This window comes from Mustela nivalis, assembly GCF_964662115.1.
Source record: "Mustela nivalis genome assembly, chromosome: 6".
In the NCBI taxonomy this organism is placed as follows: Eukaryota; Metazoa; Chordata; class Mammalia; order Carnivora; family Mustelidae; genus Mustela; species Mustela nivalis.
In genome coordinates, this window is record NC_139025.1 from 97,179,370 (window position 1) to 97,202,486 (window position 23,117).

The window sequence follows — 23,117 nt, forward strand, 5'->3', positions numbered from 1 at the left end:
GGCCCTCCCTGGCGGGGCCCCGCGGCCTGGGAGCCCGAGCGGGCCGATCCGCCACCGCGGCCGGAGCTGTCCCCTAGCCAGACCCAGCGAGACGCGAGCGGCGGGAGGGAGGCGGCGGCGCGCCCGGCCCCGCCCGCCCGAGCGTCGGACGCGGCCCCGCGCCGAGCCATGGTGAGTCCGGCGTCGCGGCCCCGGTGTCCCCCTCCTCCTTCGCGCTGCCCGCCGGGGGCCGCCAGCCCCCAGCCCGTTGCCTCCTGCGCCCGCCTCGGTCTGTTGAGCGCTCCTGAGACTCTCCTTCCTCCCATCCCCCCTTCTTTTCTTTGATCTGTCTGTCTGTCTGCCCCACTGTCTGGCTCTGTCCCCACCGGGTATTGCCCTCACTCTCTTTCTTCCCTTATTCTCCGCCCCTCCCCCATCCTCCCTCCAGTCGCTCCCCCGATCCACACACCTCCCCCCGCCCTCCTCTGTCCGGACCTGTGCCTTCCTTTGCAGGATCTTCCCAGCCCCTCCGGGTCCCAGCTCCTTAGCCGCGGGAAACCTCTGCGGGTTGGTGCTGCGGCCCTGCAAGGGGCCCAGCCCCGGGTCATGAGAACTGACCTGCCAGGAACCACCATTTTCCATCCCAGTCCCCAGCCCGGTGAGCTGGGCCCACCCATCCGGCCCTGGGGGACCGGCCGCAGCTGTGGCTGGGCTGGGGCCAGGGACATGGCCAAAGAGGGAAATTCCCGCGGAGAAAGAGGGGCTCCTTCAGGATAGTCGACTGAGTGAGGAGGGGGACTCACAGTTTCAGGGGGCGTGACGCTGCCAGAGCAGACAAGAGACCGAGGATGGGGGGGTGGGGAGAGTACCCCAGAGGTCTCGCTGCAGGGAACCGAAGCACTGTCTCCGAGTACTCCCGCTGCAGAGGGGAGGAAAACACAAGCGGGAGCTCCCTGCAGGAGGTAGGGGACTCTTGGCAGCAGCAACTTAGGACACGGGAAGCAGAATGGCACTGTTAAGGGGGAGTCCATACCAACAGGAGTGGACACTATTCTGGGAACTTTCACTCCAGAAGTTGTCTCTGAAGAATCACTGCAAGGAGTGGGCACTGCCGGAGAGAGCGCTCACTGCAGGGGGCTGTGGGGGAGGTCCACGGCTAAGTGGGGGCTCGCTGCAGAGTGGAGGAGGGGGGAGGCCCTGCCAGGGGGCGCTCACTGCCAGGAGGTGGGGGGAGGAGCACTACCGGGGCTGCTGCTCTGCAGAAGGAAGGGCACCCCCTGGCAGGGAGACTGGAGCAAGAAAAAAGAGGAACTGGGCCAGGGAGAGCTGACTCAGTCTCAATGGTCTCCTTTTGGTCCTGGCCGACTGGAGGCCCGGTCTCTGTGCTCTTGCCCGCCGCCTCCCACCCCAGACCCCTCCTCCCCTCCTCCCGCTGCAGTTTCCTGTGGCTGAGACTCTCGCTCAGCCATGAGCTCACCGCCCCTAATGGGTTGCAGCTGCCTCGCTACTCAAGCTCTAGCTGCCCCCTCCTGGCCTCCGATCGGACGGCCCACTCTGCCTCCCCACCCCCCTTCTACACCCTCCCCCCACCCACTCTCACCGCGCCAGCCGGGTCCCCGGAACACTGGGGGGTCTGTCTGCTCGCCCACACACCTTGGGGCTGGGTCTCAGTGCTGACGCACTGAATGTCCCTCTCTGAAGTGGCTGCCCTAGTTTTGCAGAGGGTCGGGACAGATGGGCAACTGGTAAAAAATGCAGTTTTGACTGCAGGGCAAAGACAGGACTGGGGGTGGAGGGCGGTGGGAGAGAACTTGATGAACACAGCAGCGCAGCCCCCTGCCACCGACAGTAAAGAAACCCGATAAAAGAACTTCAGAGCCATCTTGAAAGAGAAATTCCTCTGCAAAGGAATAGCCTGAGGGGGTGCTTCTTTAGGGTCTGAGAAAGAGACCTGATCATGCACTTAGGGAGGCAAATGCAGAGGAAGCAGGGCTGTCTTTTGAGACAGTGGTGGCAGGTGGAGTTGGCCGAGAGGTCCTACTGGAGTTGGAAAAATACATACCATCAAGGCCTCCTCCCTTCCCCACGTGTTTCTTTTGTGACTTTTTCCTCTTTTGGCTGCCCCCACCCAGTTCTTTGTAACCCAATCCCACATGCTCTGGGAATGGGTGATTGCTCTGAAGCCACTCTGGAAGAGAGTAGTCGCTAGCAAGTCAGACGGACAGCCCTTCAGTCCTCTTTCTTCCCAGTCCTCCTCCTTCTCACCCAGTGACCAACTCTAGAATATGATTATTCGAGGTGGTGGCATTGCCACCTAAGTTAGAGGTCCGTAGTCCTTACACCCGTGGGGTGGGGTGCTGCTTGCAAGTTGGCCCTCCACCCTGCCAACTCTCTCAGCCATTGCTACATCTTCTGGCGGCCCAGAAGACTGTCTCGTCCTGAGGAGGAACTGTGCAATGGTCCCAACTCACAAGAAGCAGGACTGGCCTGATCAGAAGATCAGAGACATTCCTGACAAATGCTCCCTGGATCTCCAGGGCCAGAGTCTCAGAGCTCCAGTGTGGAGTACCCTGCTGGGTCTGTGCACTCTGACTGCCCCAGACCCACGGAGGCCATCCCAGGCCCCTTCAGCCAGCATTTCCTGAGGGTCCTCTCTGAACACACACCGTGCACACGATGTGGTCCCGGGGGCCATGCTCTCTAGGGATCTGCAGCTGGTCTTCTCTCTCCCAGGAGCCCGAGCCAGTGGAGGACTGTGTGCAGAGCACGCTTGCCGCCCTGTACCCCCCCTTCGAGGCGACAGCCCCTACGCTGTTGGGCCAGGTGTTCCAGGTGGTGGAGAGAACTTATCGGGAGGATGCCCTGAGGTACACGCTGGACTTCCTGGTGCCCGCCAAGCACTTGCTTGCCAAGGTCCAGCAGGAAGCCTGTGTGAGTGGCCCCTAAGATCCACTCCCTCACTCCAGAGACTAGCCAGACTAATTTCCCTCTCCCCAGAGGTGTCACCTCCCAACACTGACCTCCCCCCCGGCCAAGGCAGAGGCCACTCACGTACTAACACACAGAAGGACACTCGTCTTCCCCCAATATTAACCCCTAAGAAACATCAACTCCCGAAAACCCAGACCCACCAGACCCAATTCCAGACATCCCCCATAATGATTTCTCAAGATACCTAACTCCCCCAGACATGACTCAACAGAGATCCTTCACTTCTACAGATATAAAGACTCTTAAGAGTCTCTGAGCCCTCCCAGACAATGGCATCTGCTGACCATGTCTCTGTAATGACTCAGTTGTTACTCTCCCACACAGGGAACTCGTTTCCTAGAGAAGCTTCCTACTACCAGAAAACCGGCCAGCCCATTCCCTCCCTCTGCTCCATGAACATCCTGAGATACCCCTCCAGATCCCCAAGGATTATAACCCATCAGGCCACAGGGCAGCACTACCTAGGATGGTCCCATGCTAACTGCCCTCTCTGGCTGGCTTCCTCAGCAAAACCTGAGCGCAACATTGCACCTCTCTCCCCAGGCCCAGTACAGCGGTTTCCTCTTCTTCCACGAGGGCTGGCCACTCTGCCTGCACGAGCAGGTGGTGGTGCAGCTGGCAGCCTTGCCCTGGCAGCTGCTGCGCCCAGGAGACTTCTACCTGCAAGTGGTGCCCTCCGCAGCCCAAGCGCCCCGCCTGGCACTCAAGTGCCTGGCCCCAGGGGGCGGGCGGGTGCAGGAGTTGCCTGTGCCCAATGAGGCCTGCGCCTACCTGTTCACGCCTGAGTGGCTGCAGGGCATCAATAAGGACCGGCCCACAGGTCGCCTCAGTACTTGCCTCCTCTCTGCGCCCTCTGGAATTCAGCGGCTGCCCTGGGCAGAACTCATCTGCCCACGATTTGTGCACAAAGGGGGCCTCATGGTTGGACATCGGCCAAGCACGTTGCCCCCCGAACTGCCCTCTGGACCCCCAGGGCTCCCCAGCCCTCCACTCCCCGAGGAGGCCCTGGGCACCCGGAGTCCTGGCGATGGGCACAATGCCCCCGCTGAAGGACCTGAAGGCGAGTACGTGGAGCTGCTGGAGGTGACACTGCCTGTGAGGGGGAGCCCCACAGATGCTGAGGGCCCCTCGGGCCTCTCCAGGACCCGGACAGTACCCACCCGGAAGGGTCCTGGAGGGAAGGGTCGGCACAGGAGACACCGCGCCTGGATGCACCAAAAGGGCCTGGGGCCTCGGGACCAGGATGGGGCACGCCCACCGGGTGAGGGAAGCAGCACCAGAGCCTCCCCTGGATCACCTCCAGGAGCCGAGGCTCTCCCAGAAGCAACAGCCTTAGAGGTGTCTGAGTCTCCAGCAGAGACATTGGGGGAAGCCTCTGAACCTTGTCCCCTGAGGCTGGGGGAGGCTGGGGGAGGGGCAGGCCAAGGGGCTGAAGGACCCCCTGGCACCCCTCGGAGAACAGGCAAAGGAAACAGGAGAAAGAAGCGTGCTGCAGGCAGAGGGGCTCTTAGTAGAGGAGGGGACAGTGCTCCACTGAGCCCCGAGGTCAAAGAGGAGGCCAGCCACCTGGAAGTCCTTGTCACTCTGCCCCCACCAAATGAGCATGATCCCCCAGGATATAGCCCCGTTGAGGAGGAGCACAAAGGCTCAGGGAAGCCAGAGTCAGAGCTGAAAGAGGAGCTCAAACCAGCAGAGGAAAAAGAGCCTCAGCCCTCAGAAGGCTGTGGACCCACAGAAGAGACAGCCAGAGAGAAGGATCCGGAGGGCTCCAGTCTGGCAGGTGTGGCAGGTGAGATGACACCGAAGCCAGCAGGGCAAGGGCCAGCATAGACTGGGCCTGGAAGGGGGCTGGAGGAGGAGGTCGGAGCCCCACAGCCGGAACCCTCCCCTCCTCAGGCCCATAGCTCTGCTTCTCTCTGTGTAGGACCCGCAGGTCCAGAAGGGCTCCTGCCAGACCCACCAGCACCACCCCCGGAGATGGTGCAGGAAGGGGAAGGGGACAGTGCCCCAGAAGAGGCTGCTCCAGTATCTATCTCCGATGACCTGGATATAGCTTGGGACCTAATGGCGTCTGGATTCCTCGTCCTGACTGGTCAGTGAGCATCAGTTTTGAAGGGACAGGGGTCAAGGAAAGAGAAGTGATCAGGGTGGGCTGTGGAGGGAGGCAGGGTGGATGGGAGGTAGCCAAGGCCTACCCCCAGCCAGGACAGCCTGGCCATTTTGTGTCCTCAGGAGGGGTGGACCAGAGTGGGCGAGCTTTGCTGACCATTACCCCACCGTGCCCTCCTGAGGAGCCCCCACCCTCCCGAGACATGCTGAGCACTGCTCTTCATTACCTCCACTCATTGCTCAGGTAACCGAGGCCCACCACTGGCACCCTGAACACTGACCTCCTGCTCATGAGGGCCCTGACCTCCTTTCTTCTCAGGACACTGTCTTCCTGGCTTCTAGGATACTGACTTCCTCACCCCTCAATTTTTAAGCCACTGACCACTGACCTTGCTGAACTCTGACCTCCAGGATATCTTCATCAATGTTCAAAATCAACACTGCTGACTTTCAGTATCCTAAGACACGGCCTAGATTATCAGGGTTTTGGTTTACTCACTCAGCAGCTACTTGGTGGGCTTCAAGAACATAGCAGGCGGGGCGCCTGGGTGGCTCAGTGGGTTAAAGCGTCTGCCTTCAGCTCAGGTCATGATCTCAGAGTCCTGGGATGGAGCCCCACATCGGGCTCTCTGCTCAAGCAGGGAGCCTGCTTCCTCCTCTCTCTCTCTCTCTCTCTCTCTGCCTGCCTCTCTGCCTACTTGTGATCTCTGTCTATCAAATAAGTAAATAAATAAAATCTTTAAAAAAAAAAAAAAAAGAAGAATCTAGCCATATACTGGAATGGAATTTACACCTTTCCAGAGCATAGTGGTCCTGGTTTTCCAGACCCTGATCCTATGACTTCGTATCATCTGCATATAGACTCCAGAATGCTAGGGCAGTGCCTCTTGGACAAAAACCAACACTTTGACCCTTTGCCCATTACTTCCTGAAAGTACCAGACACTGACATCTCCTGAGGACTAGTGACAGTAAAACCAGACCCCGAGCCACCATCCCCTCAACACACACATGTGCGTGCACACTGCCCCCTTGGCTCTTTCTGCCCCTACAGGCCTGATCTCCAGATGTTGGGGCTGTCCATCCTGCTGGACCTTCGAAAGGCACCCCCATTGCCTCCAGCCCTCATTTCTGTTCTAAGTCAACTTCAGGTAACCAGCCCTTGACACAGGAACTTCTCCTGACTCTAACTCTTCCCCGGGTGGCCATTCCAGGCCACCCAGTTGCCCACTATTTGGTGTTACTCTTCTCTGCCCTCAGGACTTAGGAGACCCTCCCCTCATTCAGCGACTGCTGGCTCTCACTCAGGACGATCCTGTGGCTGAACTCTGTGGACTTCAGGTTTGAGCTCCTTGCTCCTAGTTAGTCCCCCTGAGTAGTGGAGAGAGAAGAGGATGGCTAGAGCCCCAGGCTGGTGCCCGAATACCGGGTGGCCAGGCCAGAAATCCCCTGCCTTCATGCGTCTCTAGGGTGCTGAGTTGCTGTCAGAGAGTGATCTGAAAAGAGTGGCCAAGCCAGAGGAGCTGCCATGGGACTTGGGAGGTCACAGGGAACCCTCTCCCAGCTACTGGGTAGAGACACACCAGGTAAGCTTCACCTCCCCTACCCAGGATGAGGGGGAGCCAGGAATGACCCAGCTGAGGGTATTCTGGGAGAGAGAGGGCAGATCTGAGACAGGACCACGGGGCTGGTGAAAAGTGATTTATTTCCCTTCCATTCAATTCAATACATATTTATGTTCACCACCATGAGCAAAATGTTACGCATGTACCGTGGGCTGCTGGGGAGATGAGAGGAGTATATTCCATAAGTTCTTAATACGATGTTAAGCAGCATACGGTTTTTGTCAGAAGCTATTAGACATAAGTCAGAAGTCAGAAGCTATTAGAGAAGAGCGTAAGGTAACTTTACTGGGGTTCTGGACAGAGTCAGGCAGGCTGGTTCTAGTTCCGTGTGACCTTGGACAAGGTACTGTGCCCCATTTCCAGAGATGGTATCCTTTCTGCACCAACATCCAGGCCTCGGGGTCCTCACCCACAAAGTACAGCAAGTGTGATATAATCTCCGATTCTATGAATCTCAGTACATGAATATTCAAGAAAAGATAAATGAACATGGTCTGAGCTAAATATTAAAGGGGGTCTTTAATACTTATGTCAGGGGCATCTGGGTGGCTCAGTCGTTAAGTGTCTGCCTTCGGCTCAGGTCATGATCCCAGCATCCTGGGATCAAGCCCCATATCAGGCTCTGCTCAGCAGGGAACGTGCTTCTTGCTCCCTCTCCAACTCCCCCATGCTTGCATTCCCTCTCTCATTATCTCTCTCCATCATAAATGGATAAAATCTTTTAAAAATAAATAATTAGGGCGCCTGGGTGGCTCAGTGGGTTAAAGCCTCTGCCTTCAGCTCAGGTCATGATCTCAGGGTCCTGAGATCGAGCCCCGCATCCGGCCCTCTGCTCAGTAGGGAGCCTGCTTCCCCCCCTGTCTCTGCCTGCTTCTCTGCCTACTTGTGATCTCTGTCTCTGTTAAATAAATAAATAAAATCTTTTAAAACAAACAAATAAATAAATAAAGGGGGTCTGTAACGTGGTCTCTAAGCTATACCTCAAAGTGGATCTGAACAGGCAGAGAGGAAGGCTTCACAGGGTGAAAACCTAGTGCAGAAGGGGGAAAGGAAACGCACATTTACTAAGCGTTTACTGTGCCAGTCCTTACTAAGGGCTTACCCGGTATCGTCTCTTTTAAACCTCACAAAACTCTCTGTATCTTTTTTTGAGAGAGAGAGCGTGAATGCGGGTTTGGAGGGACAGAGAGAGAATCTTAAGCAGGCTTCACGCCCAGCATGGAGCCTGGTGCGGAGCTACATCTCATGACCCTGAAATCATGACCTGAACCAAAACCAAGAGTCAAATGCTTAACTGACTGTGCCATCCAGGCACCCCAAAATTCTGTGTATCTTGTCCTGACTTTACAGTGGAGCAAACTGAGGTTCGGGAGGTTACTGGGCTTGCTTAATGTCATACAGTTAGTAAACAACAAAGTCAGAAGCTAACCAAGCATTGTCTGGGGCTGCCCCCTCTCCATCCCCGTGTGTGTGTGTGTGTGTGTGTGTTTCAGGACGTGGCGAGGCTGTGCTGCCTGTGCCAAGGAGTGCTGTGCTCTGTGCGGCAAGCAATTGAGGAGCTGGAGGGAGCCGCAGAGCCGGAGGGAGAGGTAGGACATGAGACCAGACAGAAGAGGATGGGGTGGGATGGGGATTCTCTGGTGGAACCCCTACTGTTGACTGCTCCCTGCCCCTAGGAGGCTGTAGGAATGCTTGAGCCCCTACAGAAGGTGTTGGCAGATCCCCGGCTGACAGAGCTGCAGAGGGACGGGGGAGCCATCCTGATGAGGCTGCGTTCCAGCCATAGCAGCAAGTACGAGGAGGGGGTGGGTGTGCGGGGGCAGGTGGACAGGGTGCTTAGAGACACAGCAGAGAGCTGTCAATAAACCTCAGCTGTCAGTTCATTCTTCCTGAGCATACCCCTACACAGGAGATCATGTTTTCCACCTGCTATGACCTTTGCATAAGGGCCCTAGGTAATCGTTATGATTACAGACAGGCATCTGGAGAACCAGAAGTGTTAAATGCCTTGGCCAAGATTAGTCAGTCGGTGGGAGAGTCAGGATTCAAATCCAGGCCTGTTGTGCAAGGATGGAATGCAGTGGGGTGGTGGGAAGGGGTTGACAGGGGCAGTAGGTCATTCTGTCCCTTTCTTTGCCCAGGCTGGAGGGCCCGGGCCCAGCTGCGCTGTACCAGGAGGTGGACGAGGCCATTCACCAGCTCGTGCGCCTCTCCAACCTGCATGCCCAGCAGCAGGAGCGGCGACAGCGATTGCATCGACTCGAGCAGGTCAGGCAGGACCCCCAGATCACTCTTACTTGGCCTGGGAACCTGGCCTCCAGCCCTCCTTTACTGCCGACATCCACAGCTGATGGCTCGATCGGGTGGCCCTCCCTCTCACCTCACCCTACCCTAGAGGCTGGCCTGGTGGGTGTGATTCAACAAGAGGGAGAAAGCATCTTAGCCCCAGCAGAGAACCTAGACCTTCCCTACCCCAACAGTGATCAAGAATCCTTAGAGATTGTGAGATTAGAAGAGATGCTTGGGTGCCCTAGGGGATTCTGGGAGGAGCTGATTGACTCTGGGATGCCTGTAACTCAAAATAATAAATGTCTATTGATACCAGTTTTTTAGCTACATTGCTATCCATGTTCCCTCAACTCTTTCTACGATGTCCAACCCAAACCTGAAGGTGGAAAAGTCCCACCGTCCTCCACCTTGGAAAGAGAGGATAATGGAAGATGCTAAGGCCTCTTTGTGTGGAAGATTCGGGGATGAGGCTGGCTTTTCTGAACCTTGATTCTTCTCTCCTGGGGTTAAGAGCCCCACAGGGATTATTCTAACATGTGGGATAGGGGAACAGGGGGCTTTGCAATCTGATTGTTCCCCCAGAGCCCCAAATATGGTGAATGAGTGCCTTATGGACCTATGTGTGGGCATCATCTCAAGGTCAATGTCAAAGTGGAGGGCAGGGCTCTCTGTTTTCTGGGGTTTCTGCATATTGGCTTCCTCCAACCCAGCATCCAAGGGATTGTATCTCTTACTCTTTGCTTGCTTGCTTATTAGCTGGTGTTCCCCTTTCAAAACCGTTAACACACAGGATCAAGAGTCTATAGTTCTCAGCTTGAGTTCTAGCTCTGCTGGGAGTGAAATGTTGGACAAATCTTGAAGCATCTCTGAGTTCCCAAGTCCACATCTGTAGAATGGGATCATAACGACACTTAGCTCGCAAGGGTGTTAGGATGACCAAAGGAATTCAGCAAATGACTGTACACATGTTTATGGTCAGATTATTGGGAACATTCTCAAGCTTCTCGTCTGCAGGCCATCCTACCCCAGCTTCCAGCCTTAATTCAGAGAAAAAAAATTACCATCCCTTTTTGATCAAATATCCCAGAACCAACATGAGAGTCCCTTATATCGCCGTAATAGGCAACTAGAGCTGGGAACACACACACACACACACTCCACTGGCTTGTCTCTTCAAGCCAGGTCCCTGCGACCTCTGCCCACCCTTCAGTGGACTCAGTGAATGTGAAATTTCTCCTCCTCAGTTATCCAGACAGTCCTCATACTGCTTCAGGCTCACACCAGCTTTATCTATGTCCCCTCCAGGCATGGAACCCTTGCCCGCCTCCCTCAGTGCTTCCTGCCAGCCCAGCTTCCCATTCTGGTGCTTTCTCATTTAACCCTTGAGGAAACTACTACCAACCGCTGTTAACCATTCCCACATTACGGCTGCATGAAATGGTTTGCGCAAAGGTCCATAGATCAGGGTGATGGGGTTGGACCTGGAGCTCAGCTTTCCTTCCCACAGGGAGGCTCCTTCTCCCTCATGGCTCTGCTGTCCTGCCCTGTCTGCCTCAGGTGCTGCAGTGGCTCTCAGGCCCAGGGGAGGAGCAGCTGGCTAGCTTTGCTGTGCCCGGAGACTCCCTGTCTGCCCTGCAGGAGACAGAGCTGCAATTCCGGGCTTTCAACACTGAGGTTCAGGTGAGAAGGGGGAAAGGGGCAGGGGAGAAAACCCATGGAGCAGGGGTGGAGAGTGGGGGCGGGGAACTGACTGCGACCAAGGACCAGGTCTGAGTACAGCCTTCCTTCTCCAGGAGCGCCTGGCCCAGGCACGGGAGGCCCTGGCCCTGGAGGAGGACACTGCCTCCCAGAAGGTCCTGGATGTCTTTGAACAGAGGCTGGAGCAGGCTGAGAGTGGCCTCCATCGAGCGCTGCGGCTACAGCGCTTTTTCCAGCAGGTATGTGCAGACCCTCTTTCTTCCACAGCTCGACTTCTGCCTGGGGAAGCTGATCAGGTAGTTGCTAAAAGCAGGGACTCCGGGAAGCCATCTCTTTGGATTCTTGGCTCTGCAACCTACTTGCTGAATGACCCGGGACAAGCATGCCTCCATAGGCACCCCTTCACAGGACTGCCACGAGTGTAATATAGGTCATATATAAGAAGCCCTTAGTACAGAGCCGACCATTGATCAATTCCATGTAAGTGTTGGCTCTTCTTTCATCCAGGCCCCTCTGTCTCCATACCAGCTCAGAGTGACAAGGTGAGGCAGTGGCGCTGGGACAGGAAAGGGGGTGTTCTCAGAGGACTGAGAGGATGGTGGGCTCTGGGAAGCCATCAACTAAAGAGGACAGGAGCTGTCCTTGGGCAGCACGCATGAACAGTACTGGACCTCACTCTTTCTCTACCCATCCCCATCCTCTCTGGCCCGGCAGGCTCATGAATGGGTGAATGAAGGTTCTGCTCGGCTGGCAGGAGCGGGGCCCGGTAGGGAGGCCGTGTTGGCAGCCCTGGCCCTGCGGCGGGCCCCGGAGCCGAGTGCTGGCACCTTCCAGGAGATGCGAGCCCTGGCCTTGGACTTGGGCAGCCCTGCTGCCCTGAGAGAGTGGGGCCGCTGTCGGGCCCGCTGCCAAGAGCTGGAGAGGAGGATTCAGCAGCAGCTAGGAGAGGAAGCGAGTCCACGGGGCCATCGGCGACGGAGGGCAGACAGCACCAGCAGCGGAGGGGCCCCCCGGGGCCCTCACAGCCCCTCACCCAGCCTTAGTTCCCTGATGCTCCCCAGCAGCCCTGGGCCACGCACAGCCCCATCCCATTGCTCCCTGGCCCCCTGTGGGGAGGACTGTGAAGAAGAGAGCCCTGACTTGGCTCCAGAAGCAGAGGGTAGACCTCCGAGGACTGTGCTGATTCGAGGCCTGGAAGTCACCAGTACCGAGGTGGTAGACAGGACGTGCTCGCCCCGGGAACATGTGCTGCTGGGCCGGGCTGGAGGTCCAGATGGGCCCTGGGGAGTAGGTACCCCCCGGATGGAGCGCAAGCGAAGCATCAGGTGAGAGCCTAGGCCAATTACTGCCCAAGAGGCCGAGCCAAGTGCCCAGCAGGAAGGAATACAATATTATGGTGGTCTCAGGCCCCAGCCTCCTTTGACCTTCCTTGTCCCTGCAGCGCCCAGCAGCGTCTGGTGTCAGAGCTGATTGCCTGTGAGCAAGAGTACGTGGCCACCTTGAGCGAGCCAGTGCCGCCCCCGGGACCCGAGCTGACTCCCGAACTAAGGGGCACCTGGGCCGCAGCCCTGAGTACCCGGGAGAGGCTTCGCAGCTTCCATCGGACACACTTTCTCCGGGAGCTTCAGGGCTGTGCCACCCACCCCCTGCGCATTGGGGCCTGCTTCCTTCGCCATGTGAGTGACCCCGAACACTTCTTCTAGGTCCTCTCCCTTCTTATGTCTCAACCCCAATCACCCTGTATTCATTCTCCGTATCTGTTCCCCATCCCCTTGAAAGTGTGCAGTCCAAGACTCTGGGGCCCCTGGGCCCCTCTGAATCCACTCAGCCTGTGTCCTTGTCCTCGAGTGCTGTCTGACCTTCACTCTCTGCATGGGAGTCTGTCATTTCCTGGGCAGCCTGAACGGCCGGGCTCTCCTTTGCGCTGTAGTGAGGACGTGAGGAGGAAAGGGAAAGGCTTGTCTCTCCCCAGGTGACGGCTTGTCTTTCCCCACTGGCACAGGGGGACCAGTTCAGCCTTTACGCCCAGTACGTGAAACACCGACACAAACTGGAGAATGGTCTGGCTGCACTTGGCCCCCCAAGCAAGGTAACCTTTGCTCCAAGCCCCATGAGAAGGAGAGGGGGCAGGAAGCCCTAAAACACACCCCACCTCCAAGTCTCTCAGGGAAGAAAAGCTTTCCTGAATGTGTCCAGGAACCTCTCCCACCAGTAATCTCCCCGAAGTGCTGAGGTGGCACAAGCACTCGACTGGGAGCCAAGAGAGCCTGAGTTTTGATCCTGAGGGACTTTGGGCAAGACTCTTGATTCCTCTGGGCCTCTGTTTCTACATCTGGTAAATGGGGGCACTGTCCACTCTATCTAACTCAGAGTGCTGTGAGAATCAAATGACTTCAAGAGTTAGAAGCTAGAGACTGTAAGGGGTTATCTGTATTCCTCTTCCATTCTCCAAGATTCAGAGGATGGTGGAATTCTGGCAGACCCCCTACCCGCTTTCTTTCTGAGGGAAGTTTCACCTTACCTTTGGCAGTATCTGGGCTTCCTCTACCCCCCAAAGCCTGGCCTACCACCCACCTTCCTGACACAGCTCAGCCCCCACTAGCGCCAGCCCCCGCTTCATCCCTGTTTGTCTCCTCCCCAACCAGGGCTCCACGGAGAGTGGCCCTCACTTGCCCCAGGCGTTGCAGCAGCCCTTGGAGCAGCTGGCTCGGTATGGACGGCTCCTGGAGGAGCTCCTAAGGGAAGCTGGGCCTGAGCTGAGTTCTGAGCGCCAGGCTCTTGGGGCTGCCGTGCAGCTGCTCCGGGAACAGGAGACCCGTGGCAGAGACCTGCTGGCCGTGGAGGCAGTGCGTGGCTGTGAGGTGAGGCCGTGGCTCGTCACTCCAGTTCCTACTGCCCAGCCCTGTGGCTTCAGAAAGCAGTGTGGTTAGTGACAAGAGGACCAGACTCAAAGTCAGAGGGCCCAGGCTCTAATTTCTAATCAGCTAGATGGCCTTGATCAAGTCACTAAACTTCACTGGGCCTCAGTGTCCTCATCTATAAATAAACTATGTCCTGCCCAACATCCCATGATCCTACCTCTGGCTGTGCTTTCCTGTTCCATTCCCAGTTCTTCTCTTTCCTTATCTACTCTGCACTTCCTCAGGCACCTCAGCACCCAACACATACCTTATTCTCCCTTAGCTAGTCTCTTTTTCTAGCCCAGAAAGTCCAAAACAGGTGGCAAACCTGCCTCCTCTGTGATAGACTCTTTCCCCTTTGGCTCTTTGCTGATTCTCTTCCCAGGTCAGAATGGTGCTTCATCCCCAGTGTCCACAGGCTTCCCCATGCAAGACTTTAAACCCTTGGAGCGTACCTTCTGTCTAGAGAGGCAGGACTATGTGGCCAGGCCAGGTGTGCTGTGCGTGGTGATCGGTGGATGGATTGTAGGCCGAGGCCTTCCCTGATTTCCTAACTCAGTCTGAGAACCTGTACATTAGGCCCCTTGCCCTATAAATCCCATTTTTACTCCCCATAAAATACACCCAAAGGTTTCCAGGGCCAATTGCTTTTCCTTTTCCTTTCCCCAGATAGATCTGAAGGAGCAGGGCCAGCTTCTACACCGGGACCCCTTCACTGTCATCTGTGGCCGAAAGAAGTGCCTTCGCCATGTCTTTCTCTTTGAGCATCTCCTCCTGTTCAGCAAGCTCAAGGGCCCTGAGGGAGGGTCAGAGACCTTTGTTTATAAGCAGGCCTTTAAGGTAGAATACTGGGACTTGGCCCGGTGGGGGGGTGGCCAGAAAGGGATGGAACAGGAAGTCATGTTGTTCTCGAGAACTCAAGATGTTCTGGAAATTCAACTCCAACCCAGGCTCAGAATCTGAATCATCTAAAACAGGTTTTGACCTTAATCACCTATCAGGTTAGGATGCCAGAAGTGACAGAAATTGCTGTTATTGTCATTGGGGGTTTATCATACATGTGGGATACTCACAAGGCATTCCAAGCCAGAATGGAGGACCTTTCCCATTAAGAATATATGCTTTTTGAGTTAGGGGTGGTTCTTGGGGTGACAAAAAAGGACTCTTTATTTATCAGTCTCTCTAATAGATTAAATTGATGGAACCACTGGAACCAAACCCAAAAGGAGGGAGGACTTTCTTCAGAGAAACTACTTTGGTATCCAGATAAACATTAATAGAGACCTATAGTCCTAGGGGCACCTGGCTGGCTCCGTCAGCTGTGTCTGCCTCTTGATTTCAGGGTTGTGAGCTCAAGTCCTACACTGGGTGTAGAGATCACTTAAAAAACAAAATCTTAAAAAAGAGAGAGAGGGAAAGATCTATAGTCCTAGATCAGGCAGTATGGCATGATTCTAAGAGATTCTTTTTTTTTTTAAGATTTTATTTATGTATTTGGCAGTGAGAGAGAGAGAGAGAGCAAGCACGAACACAAGCAGGGGGAGTGGCCAGTAAAGGGAGAAGGAGAAGCAGGCTCCTCACTGAGCAAGGAGCTGGGTATGGGGCTCTACTGGATCCCAGGACTCGGGGATCATGACCTGAGGCAAAGGCAGATGCTTAACCAACTGAGCCACCAGGCACCCCCTAAGGGTTTCTTATTTATTTATTTATTTATTTATTTATTTATTTGACAGAGATTAGATGTAGACAGAGAACCAGGCAGAGAGAGAGGAAGGGAAGCAGGCTCCCTGCTGAGCAGAGAGCCTGATGCGGAGCTCCATCCCAGGACCCTGGGACCATGACCTGACCCAAAGGGAGAGGTTTTTAATCCACTGGGCCACCCAGGTGCCCCCCACTAAGGGTTTCTAAACTTTGTCTGCCTACATTTGTTCCAGCTCCTGGGGGAGGGGGGCGCAGAGTACAGAATAGAGAAAAAGAAGCCTAGGTTTGGAATAACGTAGACGTGGGTTTGAACCCTCTCTCTCCACTAAGCTATGATAAGCCCCTGGGCAAGTTACTTTGTGTCTCTGGGCATTCCCCTTCTGTAAATTATGGTTGTTAGGAAGGCTAAATGTAGAACACTTGGCATATGGTAGGTGTTGAGCAAACATTTACTGAACATCTACCAGATGCCAAGCTAAGTGTAGTGCTTTTCCATGTGGTGCCATCTAGCCAGGACTCATTCTGTCTTCACCCACTCTCCTCCGCTTTTTCTCAGACTGCTGACATGGGGCTCACAGAAAACATCGGGGACAGCGGACTCTGCTTTGAGTTGTGGTTCCGGCGGCGGCGCGCTCGAGAAGCATACACTCTGCAGGCAGCCTCACCAGAGATCAAACTCAAGTGGACCAGTTCTATTGCCCAGCTGCTGTGGAGACAGGCGGCTCACAACAAGGGTGTGAGCCGGGGCTGGGGAGGGGGGTGGGGGGCACTCAGTTAGGGTCCAGGTTACAATGGGAGGTTAGTCTGCATAAAGACCATAGGGTGTGGGATGGAAAAGGAGTGACTTAGGAGATAATTCCAGTTCTGACTGGAGAGAGGTTGCTGGCATAGAGATTAGTCTAAGGTATACCAAAAGGAAAAAGGCAGCTACCAATTTCAGAAAAGCGAGAGCAAAGGGCAGGGCAAAAGAGAGTGAAGAAGTGTTCACTAGACCCTGGTTCCAGAATTTACATGCTGTTTGACCCGGACTAGTGTTTCTGTGTGCTTTGTTTTGTGTTTTGGGGGCTGGGTTTTTGTTTTTAATTCTCTGAACCCCATTCCACGGATCTTGAAAAGATGGAAAGTGACAGCTACATCTTCATATGATAGGGATGGTGAAATACGTGATTATCTATGGAAGCACTTGATAAACTAGAAAGGTGTGTAAGAATGAGAGGTTTGCTCTTAATGCCCACGTTAAAGGGCAGAGGGTGAGTATTAGAAGTTAGATGGCTGGGATGCCAAATGGGCAGGGTGCAACATGTAGAAGACAAGAGACAGGAGTCTGAGGAGGTGGTTTAAGGGCCACCATCACCATCCACATAGTGACAGTTGACAGCAAGGGTAACAGGAGATACCAGAAGAATGAGAATTGGCAAGGAGCAGAAGAGTCCACCATGATAGTGCTGGGGCTTGGAGCCAAGAGGGAGCTGAAGGACCCCATTGGTAATGGGGTCTCTGTTTCCTAGAGCTCCGAGTGCAGCAGATGGTCTCCATGGGCATTGGGAATAAACCTTTCCTGGACATCAAAGCTCTTGGGGAGCGGACGCTGAGTGCCTTGCTCACTGGAAGAGGTGAGGGCCACAGTGCTGGGGGGTGGGGGCGACTCCCAGGAGACAAGACCTTGAGAGCGAGGGCATAGTGGGGAGGCATGGTAGAAAAAAGTAAAGAAGGGCAATGAGTGGACATGTCTTCCCAGAAATTGTGGGACTGACTGGGAGGCCCTCTGTGAGACTGAGGGTCATTTCAGAGAGCCAGGAGGGCTTTCCCACACCAGCACCCCACCCCCCAACCCCCTCTCTGCAGCCGCCCGCACCCGGGCTTCCGTGGCCGTGTCATCCTTTGAGCATGCCGGCCCGTCCCTTCCCGGCCTCTCACCGGGAGCCTGCTCCCTGCCTGCCCGCGTCGAGGAGGAGGCCTGGGATCTGGACGTCAAGCAAATTTCCCTGGGTGAGGCACCTCTCAAGGGGTGGCTCCCAACAGCTGGGTCATCGTGGTGATGTTCAGGCTGCTTGCTGCTAAGCAATTCCTTTTTCTTGCCAAGTAGCCCAGTTGCCATGACAACTATGTACAGCTTCCCCATTGCTAAAAGAGCCTTCCATCTGGTTGCTAGGATAATGCTTACAGCAGCCTGTTGCTAAGCAGCACTTCCTCTGTACCTCTCTCTCTAGCTCTCCTTGGGTTTCTATGGAAACTGCTCAGCTTCCTGTTGTACCCTCCTGGTTCACCACGGCAATCCTTATAGTTTCCTGTCGCTTCTTCCCTCGTTGCTCTAATGATGCTGCTGACAATTTCCTGCCTCTTGGTAGGGGGGTTCTCTTACAACTGGATTGCTATGGTGACTCACAGCTTCCTGTTGCTATGGAGCTTTTTCTTCCCTGATGGAGCAGCTTGGTTGCTTAAGGTAATCTAGGGGGGGTCTATACCCTGCTCTCACCCTAGCTTCCCCTCCAGCCCCAGAAACACTTGACTCTTCTGGAGATGTGTCCCCAGGACCAAGAAACAGCCCCAGCCTGCAGCCCCCCCACCCTGGGAGCAGCACTCCCACTCTGGCCAGTGGAGGGATCTTAGGGCTGTCCCGGCAGGTAAGTCCCTATACTAGGGCTGAAAGTGGGGTGCTCTCTTCAGCCACTTTCTGAGTGGGCTATTCTCATTCAACCCATGGGGGCAGGGGGAACCAATGAGCCTGTGTTCCCAGCAAGACCACAGGTTGGATATATTGTCGTCTGCCTTTCTCCTCTACCCCTTGACCTAGAGGAGAGGAATCAAAGTCAGATGTGAAAAGGAATCTTTAATAAGGTGCATAGTGCAGGAGTGGATGGAAAGGTGGGGGGGATGCCAAAAGTATCTGGACTTGAATTAAATTAGCCAAATTGAGGAATCTGGGGGAGGAGGAAAGAGAGGTGAATTGGCAGGCTGGAGGGGGGGTGAATATAGGAAAAAGGACATTTCCTTGCCCTTTAAGTTCACTGCAGTTCATCTTTTTGCAGAGTCATGCCCGAGCCCTGAGTGACCCCACCACTCCTCTGTGACCTGGGTGAGTCAGTGCCCCCTTCCACTATATCTAACACTCCTAACTTCTTGCACCAACTGCCTTCTTTCGCCAGCTTCTTGCAAGTCGGCTTCTTCCCTCTCCCAACCCATCTCCCTCTTCTCTCCTGGCTTCTAGAGAAGATGGAGAACTTGGCTAGAGGCCTTCCTCTCAGCACACTTTGGGCCGTGATGGCAGTGGGACATAGTGGAGGCTGGAAGAGCACTGAATTCCTTCCTTCTGCTTTCTGGACAGAGAGGAGGTCACAGGACCAGCATGTTTCCCTGCTGCTATCTCTGGCTCTCTCCAGCCGGGTGCCTTCCTGCAGGAACCAAAGTGTCCACTCTTTGCTTGCCTTCATGCCCTGGAGGGGGAGAAATGAGCTCTCATCCAGTCCTTCCCCATCTTGGGCCACTGCATTCTCCCAGGACACGGCTCCGTGTTGGCCCTCCCCCAACAGCCTGCATTCTCCCCTTCGTGTGGTACCACCCAGACTCTCCCCTGAGAAGTCTCATCTCTGCCAGGTCAGCTGTGGTTCCTGGTGACTCCACTCTGGGTTGTCATAGGAAATGGAGTTTTGCAAATCATTACAGGACGGTGGGGGGTTGGGGGGGCTACAAACTTTATACATGTAATTACTGTTATTATAATACTATTGTTATATTAAACGTATTTACTCATACTTTGTGTTAGAAGAGCTAGCGCAGACCCTGGGTTGTTCCTGGCCCCAAACTGGGCGTGGGTGTGGGAAAATGCCCCTCCCGCAGTGGCTCTTGGAGGCTCAATGCACTCTGCGAAGTTCCACCTCTCCCACTGCACCCAGTTCTTGAGGCTGAGGGGTCATCCTTAAGCTGGGATCTAGCAGTTCTCAAAATGAGGTCCTCAGACCATAGGGCATGAGAATCCCCAGGCTACTTGCTAAATGCTAATTCCTGGGCCCCACCCCCAGAGCTACTGAAGCCGAAGTCTGGGGGTGAAGCCCAAGATTTCTCGTTCCTTATTAAGCTCTCTGGGTGAGCACTTAAGTGCCCCAAGAAGTATTTCCGGACAAAATGGCCCAAGTAGGACAGGACATAGGCAGACAGACACAGCGCCCTGTGCCTCAAGACACCTGTTTATTGGGGACACAACTCTGCGACAGGGATGACAGGAATCGTACCAAAAATAGCGACGTCTACAGGGCCCCTGAAGGGGCTAGAAGGGTACAGTGCCCCCCACCCCCACCCATTGTACAAAAATAAACTCTCACGCCTATGGACCAGCAAAGACTGGCAGAGCGGCTCCTCAACAGGGACACAACCCTCTGCCAGCCCTGGGACCCCGTTCTTTGATCCTCACCCCTGCCACTTCTAAGGCACTGTGACTCTCCCCTGGGCTGGGTGGGTAGCGCCCGCCCACCCTCCTACGCCCTCCACCCCCTCCACCTCTGGTCCGCCTGGGGCTGGGATATGGGTCCCACGCTGCCCCCTGCTGGCTGCTCTACCCAACTACCTCTAGCACTCCCCCGCTCCCGCGGGGTGAGCTCACTAAGCTAACCGCCCCTAAGAGGGCTCCCTACCGTTCTTGTCCTCCTAGCCCCGCCTCTCCTGCTCTCTGCAGCCCGGGGCCCTCCTCCCCTTCCTGAGGAGGACTGGGAGGGGTCTCTCCGGATTGTGCAGGGGCGTAAGGCGGGGACGCGTCGGCCTGGGGCGGCCTGCGGCCCCGAGCCCTGCGGCTGTGGTGCACTTGCAGGTGCAAGGCCATGAGCTCAGGGGCTCCTGTGGCGAAGGGGCAGAAGAGGCATCGGTGGAGGGCACCCCCCGGCCCAGCCTCGCCTCCCGGCCCCGCCCGCAGGGACAGGTCCAGGGGTTCGGCCTCACCGCCTCGCCCGTTGCGCAGGGTCCTCCCGGGACTGGCGGGTTTCCGACGGGACCCCGGCGCCGCGCTCGAAGGAGGCCGGGGGTTCGCCGCGCCCTCCACCCAGGTCGCAGGCTGCGGAGCCGCCTTGGCTCCCGACTGCTGTGCCGCACTCCGCTGGGAAGGGGGCGGCGGCTCTGGGGGTGGTCCGGGGCCCGCCCCACTCCTCTGCTCTCGGTGGTGGCGCTGCAGGTGATACTTCAGCGAGCCGGATTGGGTGCCCGCGTAGTCGCAGTGCGGACATTTGTAGGGGCGCTCGCCTGGTGAAAGGGGTGCGACAGGGTCACAGAAGCACGATCACCGCCGGCCCCACCCGCATTTCGCTCTTTGTACAGGCCCTTCTGGACCAGAAAAACATACCCCCACCGCCTCTCATTTAACAGAGCAGCATTCTCCCAACCACCTCAACTGGCCATACTGCAGGCTGCGTTTCAGGCAGCGCTCTCTGTTCCTGCCCCTCAGTTCCCTCCCGACCACAGAGGCTGCCCCCCTCACCTGTGTGCACTCGAAGGTGCACTTTAAGGTGATGCGCTGAGCGGAAAGATTTTCCACAGAAGGGGCAATCCTTTCCTGTGGCTCCCCGGCCCCCTTCAGGCCGGGTCCCTCCAACCAACAGCCCATTCTCTTCTGCAACACACACGTTAAGGGAAGTCAGAAAGGCCCTTTGCCCTATCCCTATCAGGGCCACGCGTCCCACACCCACCCCTTAGGATTGCTTCCCCTGGGACCCCAGAAGTAAACAGTCTATTTGAGGGAAGCTGAGGAGTTGGATTTGTTGTGAGTTGTGCTATGCCCCTCGAAAAGTGGCCTCCAGGAGTGAAAACAATCGAGAGTAAGAGAAAGGTCCCTTTTAAAGAGGAGGGCAAGGAGGGCGGTGGTGGCGTCAGAATGGGCCCCGGATGTGGAAATCTTGGAGGGAAAAGACCCCTACATACCCTGCGTGGCGGTGGACCTTGCTTGGGTCCCCGCAGCAGACGCAGAGTGCCCTGGCCCCTCGCCTGGGCGCGGGTGCAGTGAAGCCAGAGGGCCCAACGCCCTGCTGCGGGCCCAGGTCTCCTCCTCTGCCTCCACCACCTCCTCTTCCTCCTCTGGCTCTTCCGCGCGATGCCGGCGAGCCCGGGCCGGAAGAGCAGAGGGCAGTGGGCGGAAGCTTCCGAAGCCGCGGCCGGCCCCAGGCTCGGCGCCCTCACCATTAGGCCGGGCCTCGCCAGCTCGCAGGCTCAGGTAGCCCAGGAGGCTCGGAGGCTCACGGCGCTCGGCGGGAGTGGGAGCCGGGGCCAAGAGGAGCGCGGGGCCCAGCGGCTCATAGGTCAGCAGGCCCAGGTCAGGAGGCTGGGGGGCCCGGGCAGCCCCGGAACCAGCCCCCGGGGCGCGCAGCGGCCCCAGCTTGCTGGCATGCACCTTCATGTGGTTCTTAAGGAACCAGGGCTCCTTGAAGCAGCGGCCACACACGGGACACGCATGATCGAAGGAGGCCTTGTGCTTGCGCATGTGGCCCTTCAGAAACCAGGACTGCGTAAAGCTCTGGCCACACACTTGACAGCGGAACTCCGGGGGCGCTGGGGGCTCCTCGGGAGCGGCGGGAGCGGGGGCAGGCGCTGCCTCACGTTCAGGCTCCGGCTCAGAATCTGGGACTGATCTGGGTTCAGGTTGGGGTGGAGGCTGAGGCTGGGGTGCAGCCGAGCTGGCCGCCAGGGGGCGCTCAGGAGCTCCGTGGGCCGTCAGGCTGTGATGCAGCAGCTCCTCCTCCTGGCTGGAACCAAAACTGCACAGGCCGCACTTCCAGGGCCTGTGCAGGATGTGCAGGTGGCGTTCGCGCTCCGCCGCGGTGCGAAATTTGCCTTTGCAGAAGGGGCAACGGAAGGCGGACGACGAAGGAGCCTGGGACCGCGCCAGGCCCTCAGTGGCAGGGGTGGACTGCATGCCCCCAGAACTTCGGGCTCTCCCCAGCCGGGCCTCGCGCAGTAGCGCGCGCTCCTCCAGCTCCAGCAACAGGCGTGCGGCGGGACTACGCGGACGCTCGGGCTGGTGCGTGCGCAGATGCGAGCGCAGCAGAGCCCGCTGCGCAGCGCGGTGGCCGCAGTGCGGGCACTGGAAGGCCTGGGCGCCTGGGTGCGCCCGCAGGTGCAAAGCCAAGATAGAGTTGAAGCGGAAGCGCTTCCCGCATACAGGGCAAGGGAAGCGTCTTTCCCCTGCGCGACTCTCGGACCAGGCCACTGCTCCCATCCCTGGAGACCCGGCGCTCACGCCTGGCCCGTTGGAGTAGCGCTGCAGATCCAGTTCGCCGTCGAAGGCGGGCGGCGAGGGCGCTAAATGGCCGCCCGGAACGCGGGGACGTGAGCCCTGTGGAGAAAGACCTGAGTAGAGCAAGGGGTTGAAAAGGGACAGCTGTGGGAAAAGCAAGGGTGTAGAAGGCCAAAACTCGAGGGAAGGTGGGTTGGGGCCTGAATCAGGAATACCGAGTGCCCTTCCCACTCACCCTGAGGGAAGTGGGACATGAATGGGAATTGAGCTGTTGGGGCCACAGACAAAACTTCTAAGAGAGGTAGGGCAGGGAAGGAGTATAATCGGAAGTACTTGCAGGTTCAGGTCAGAGCTTCTTCACTCACCTCCATGGACCCCCTTCACATTCTTTGGTTCTGGGGAGTTCAGGGAAGAGGAGGAGGAAGAGCTGCTAGTGAAGGCAACAGGTGCTGAAGAGCTAAAGCAAGAGAGACAGGTTTGGAGGGAAAGATGAGCCCTGGTTTTCAGCAGTGGAAAGAGGCACCCCCAACCCCATACCCTTAGCAGCCATACTCTTGCAACCTATCCATTACCCTTCCTTGCACCCTGAGACAGGAAGGGGCTGCTCTCTTCAAAA

The 23,117-nt window shown here is 56.6% G+C and overlaps 3 protein-coding genes across 9 annotated transcripts in view; 1 reads left to right on the top strand and 2 right to left on the bottom strand.

Moving 5' to 3' along the window:
* Positions 1 to 2,706, bottom strand: part of RNASE13 (ribonuclease A family member 13 (inactive)) — a 39,413-nt gene extending 36,707 nt beyond the window's left edge. Inside the window, exon 1 of the mRNA XM_082736299.1 lies at positions 475 to 2,706. The gene's annotated coding sequence lies outside the window, so the exon portion shown is untranslated. The remainder of the gene's footprint in view (positions 1 to 474) is intronic.
* Positions 1 to 19,603, top strand: ARHGEF40 (Rho guanine nucleotide exchange factor 40). 3 transcript variants are annotated; one of them, XM_082736283.1, is made up of 24 exons: positions 1 to 171; positions 2,713 to 2,910; positions 3,514 to 4,759; positions 4,895 to 5,062; positions 5,203 to 5,323; positions 6,133 to 6,229; positions 6,339 to 6,419; positions 6,548 to 6,664; positions 8,197 to 8,292; positions 8,380 to 8,495; positions 8,845 to 8,971; positions 10,550 to 10,672; positions 10,786 to 10,929; positions 11,405 to 12,015; positions 12,132 to 12,366; positions 12,693 to 12,779; positions 13,336 to 13,551; positions 14,260 to 14,430; positions 15,848 to 16,025; positions 16,800 to 16,904; positions 17,137 to 17,280; positions 17,785 to 17,915; positions 18,321 to 18,367; positions 18,500 to 19,603. In XM_082736283.1, exons 1-23 carry the CDS (start codon positions 169 to 171, stop codon positions 18,360 to 18,362), a joined length of 4,557 nt encoding a protein of 1,518 aa, XP_082592409.1. In that variant the 5' UTR covers positions 1 to 168; the 3' UTR covers positions 18,363 to 18,367; positions 18,500 to 19,603. The 3 variants fall into 3 exon arrangements, with proteins under 3 accessions (XP_082592409.1, XP_082592410.1, XP_082592411.1); XM_082736284.1 differs by having other exon boundaries at positions 18,617 to 19,603; XM_082736285.1 differs by lacking the exons at positions 17,137 to 17,280; positions 17,785 to 17,915; positions 18,321 to 18,367; positions 18,500 to 19,603 and adding an exon at positions 17,502 to 17,729.
* The window catches only part of ZNF219 (zinc finger protein 219), a 14,345-nt gene continuing 10,685 nt past the window's right edge, over positions 19,458 to 23,117 (bottom strand). For all 5 annotated transcript variants that reach the window (XM_082736296.1, XM_082736293.1, XM_082736292.1 and 2 more), the window contains 4 exons: positions 22,867 to 22,958; positions 21,193 to 22,600; positions 20,753 to 20,884; positions 19,458 to 20,517 (listed from right to left, as the gene is read on the bottom strand). In XM_082736296.1, coding sequence (XP_082592422.1) covers positions 19,916 to 20,517; positions 20,753 to 20,884; positions 21,193 to 22,600; positions 22,867 to 22,872 — 2,148 coding nt within the window. In that variant the 5' untranslated portion in view covers positions 22,873 to 22,958 and the 3' untranslated portion in view covers positions 19,458 to 19,915. The remainder of the gene's footprint in view (positions 20,518 to 20,752; positions 20,885 to 21,192; positions 22,601 to 22,866; positions 22,959 to 23,117) is intronic.

Excerpts from the sequence above, each read along its gene's own strand:
- ARHGEF40 (XM_082736283.1), top strand. Across the intron at positions 4,760-4,894 it reads CAGTCTGGCAGGTGTGGCAG|GACCCGCAGGTCCAGAAGGG; the intron begins GTGAGATGACAC and ends CTCTCTGTGTAG. Across the intron at positions 5,324-6,132 it reads TACCTCCACTCATTGCTCAG|GCCTGATCTCCAGATGTTGG; the intron begins GTAACCGAGGCC and ends CTGCCCCTACAG.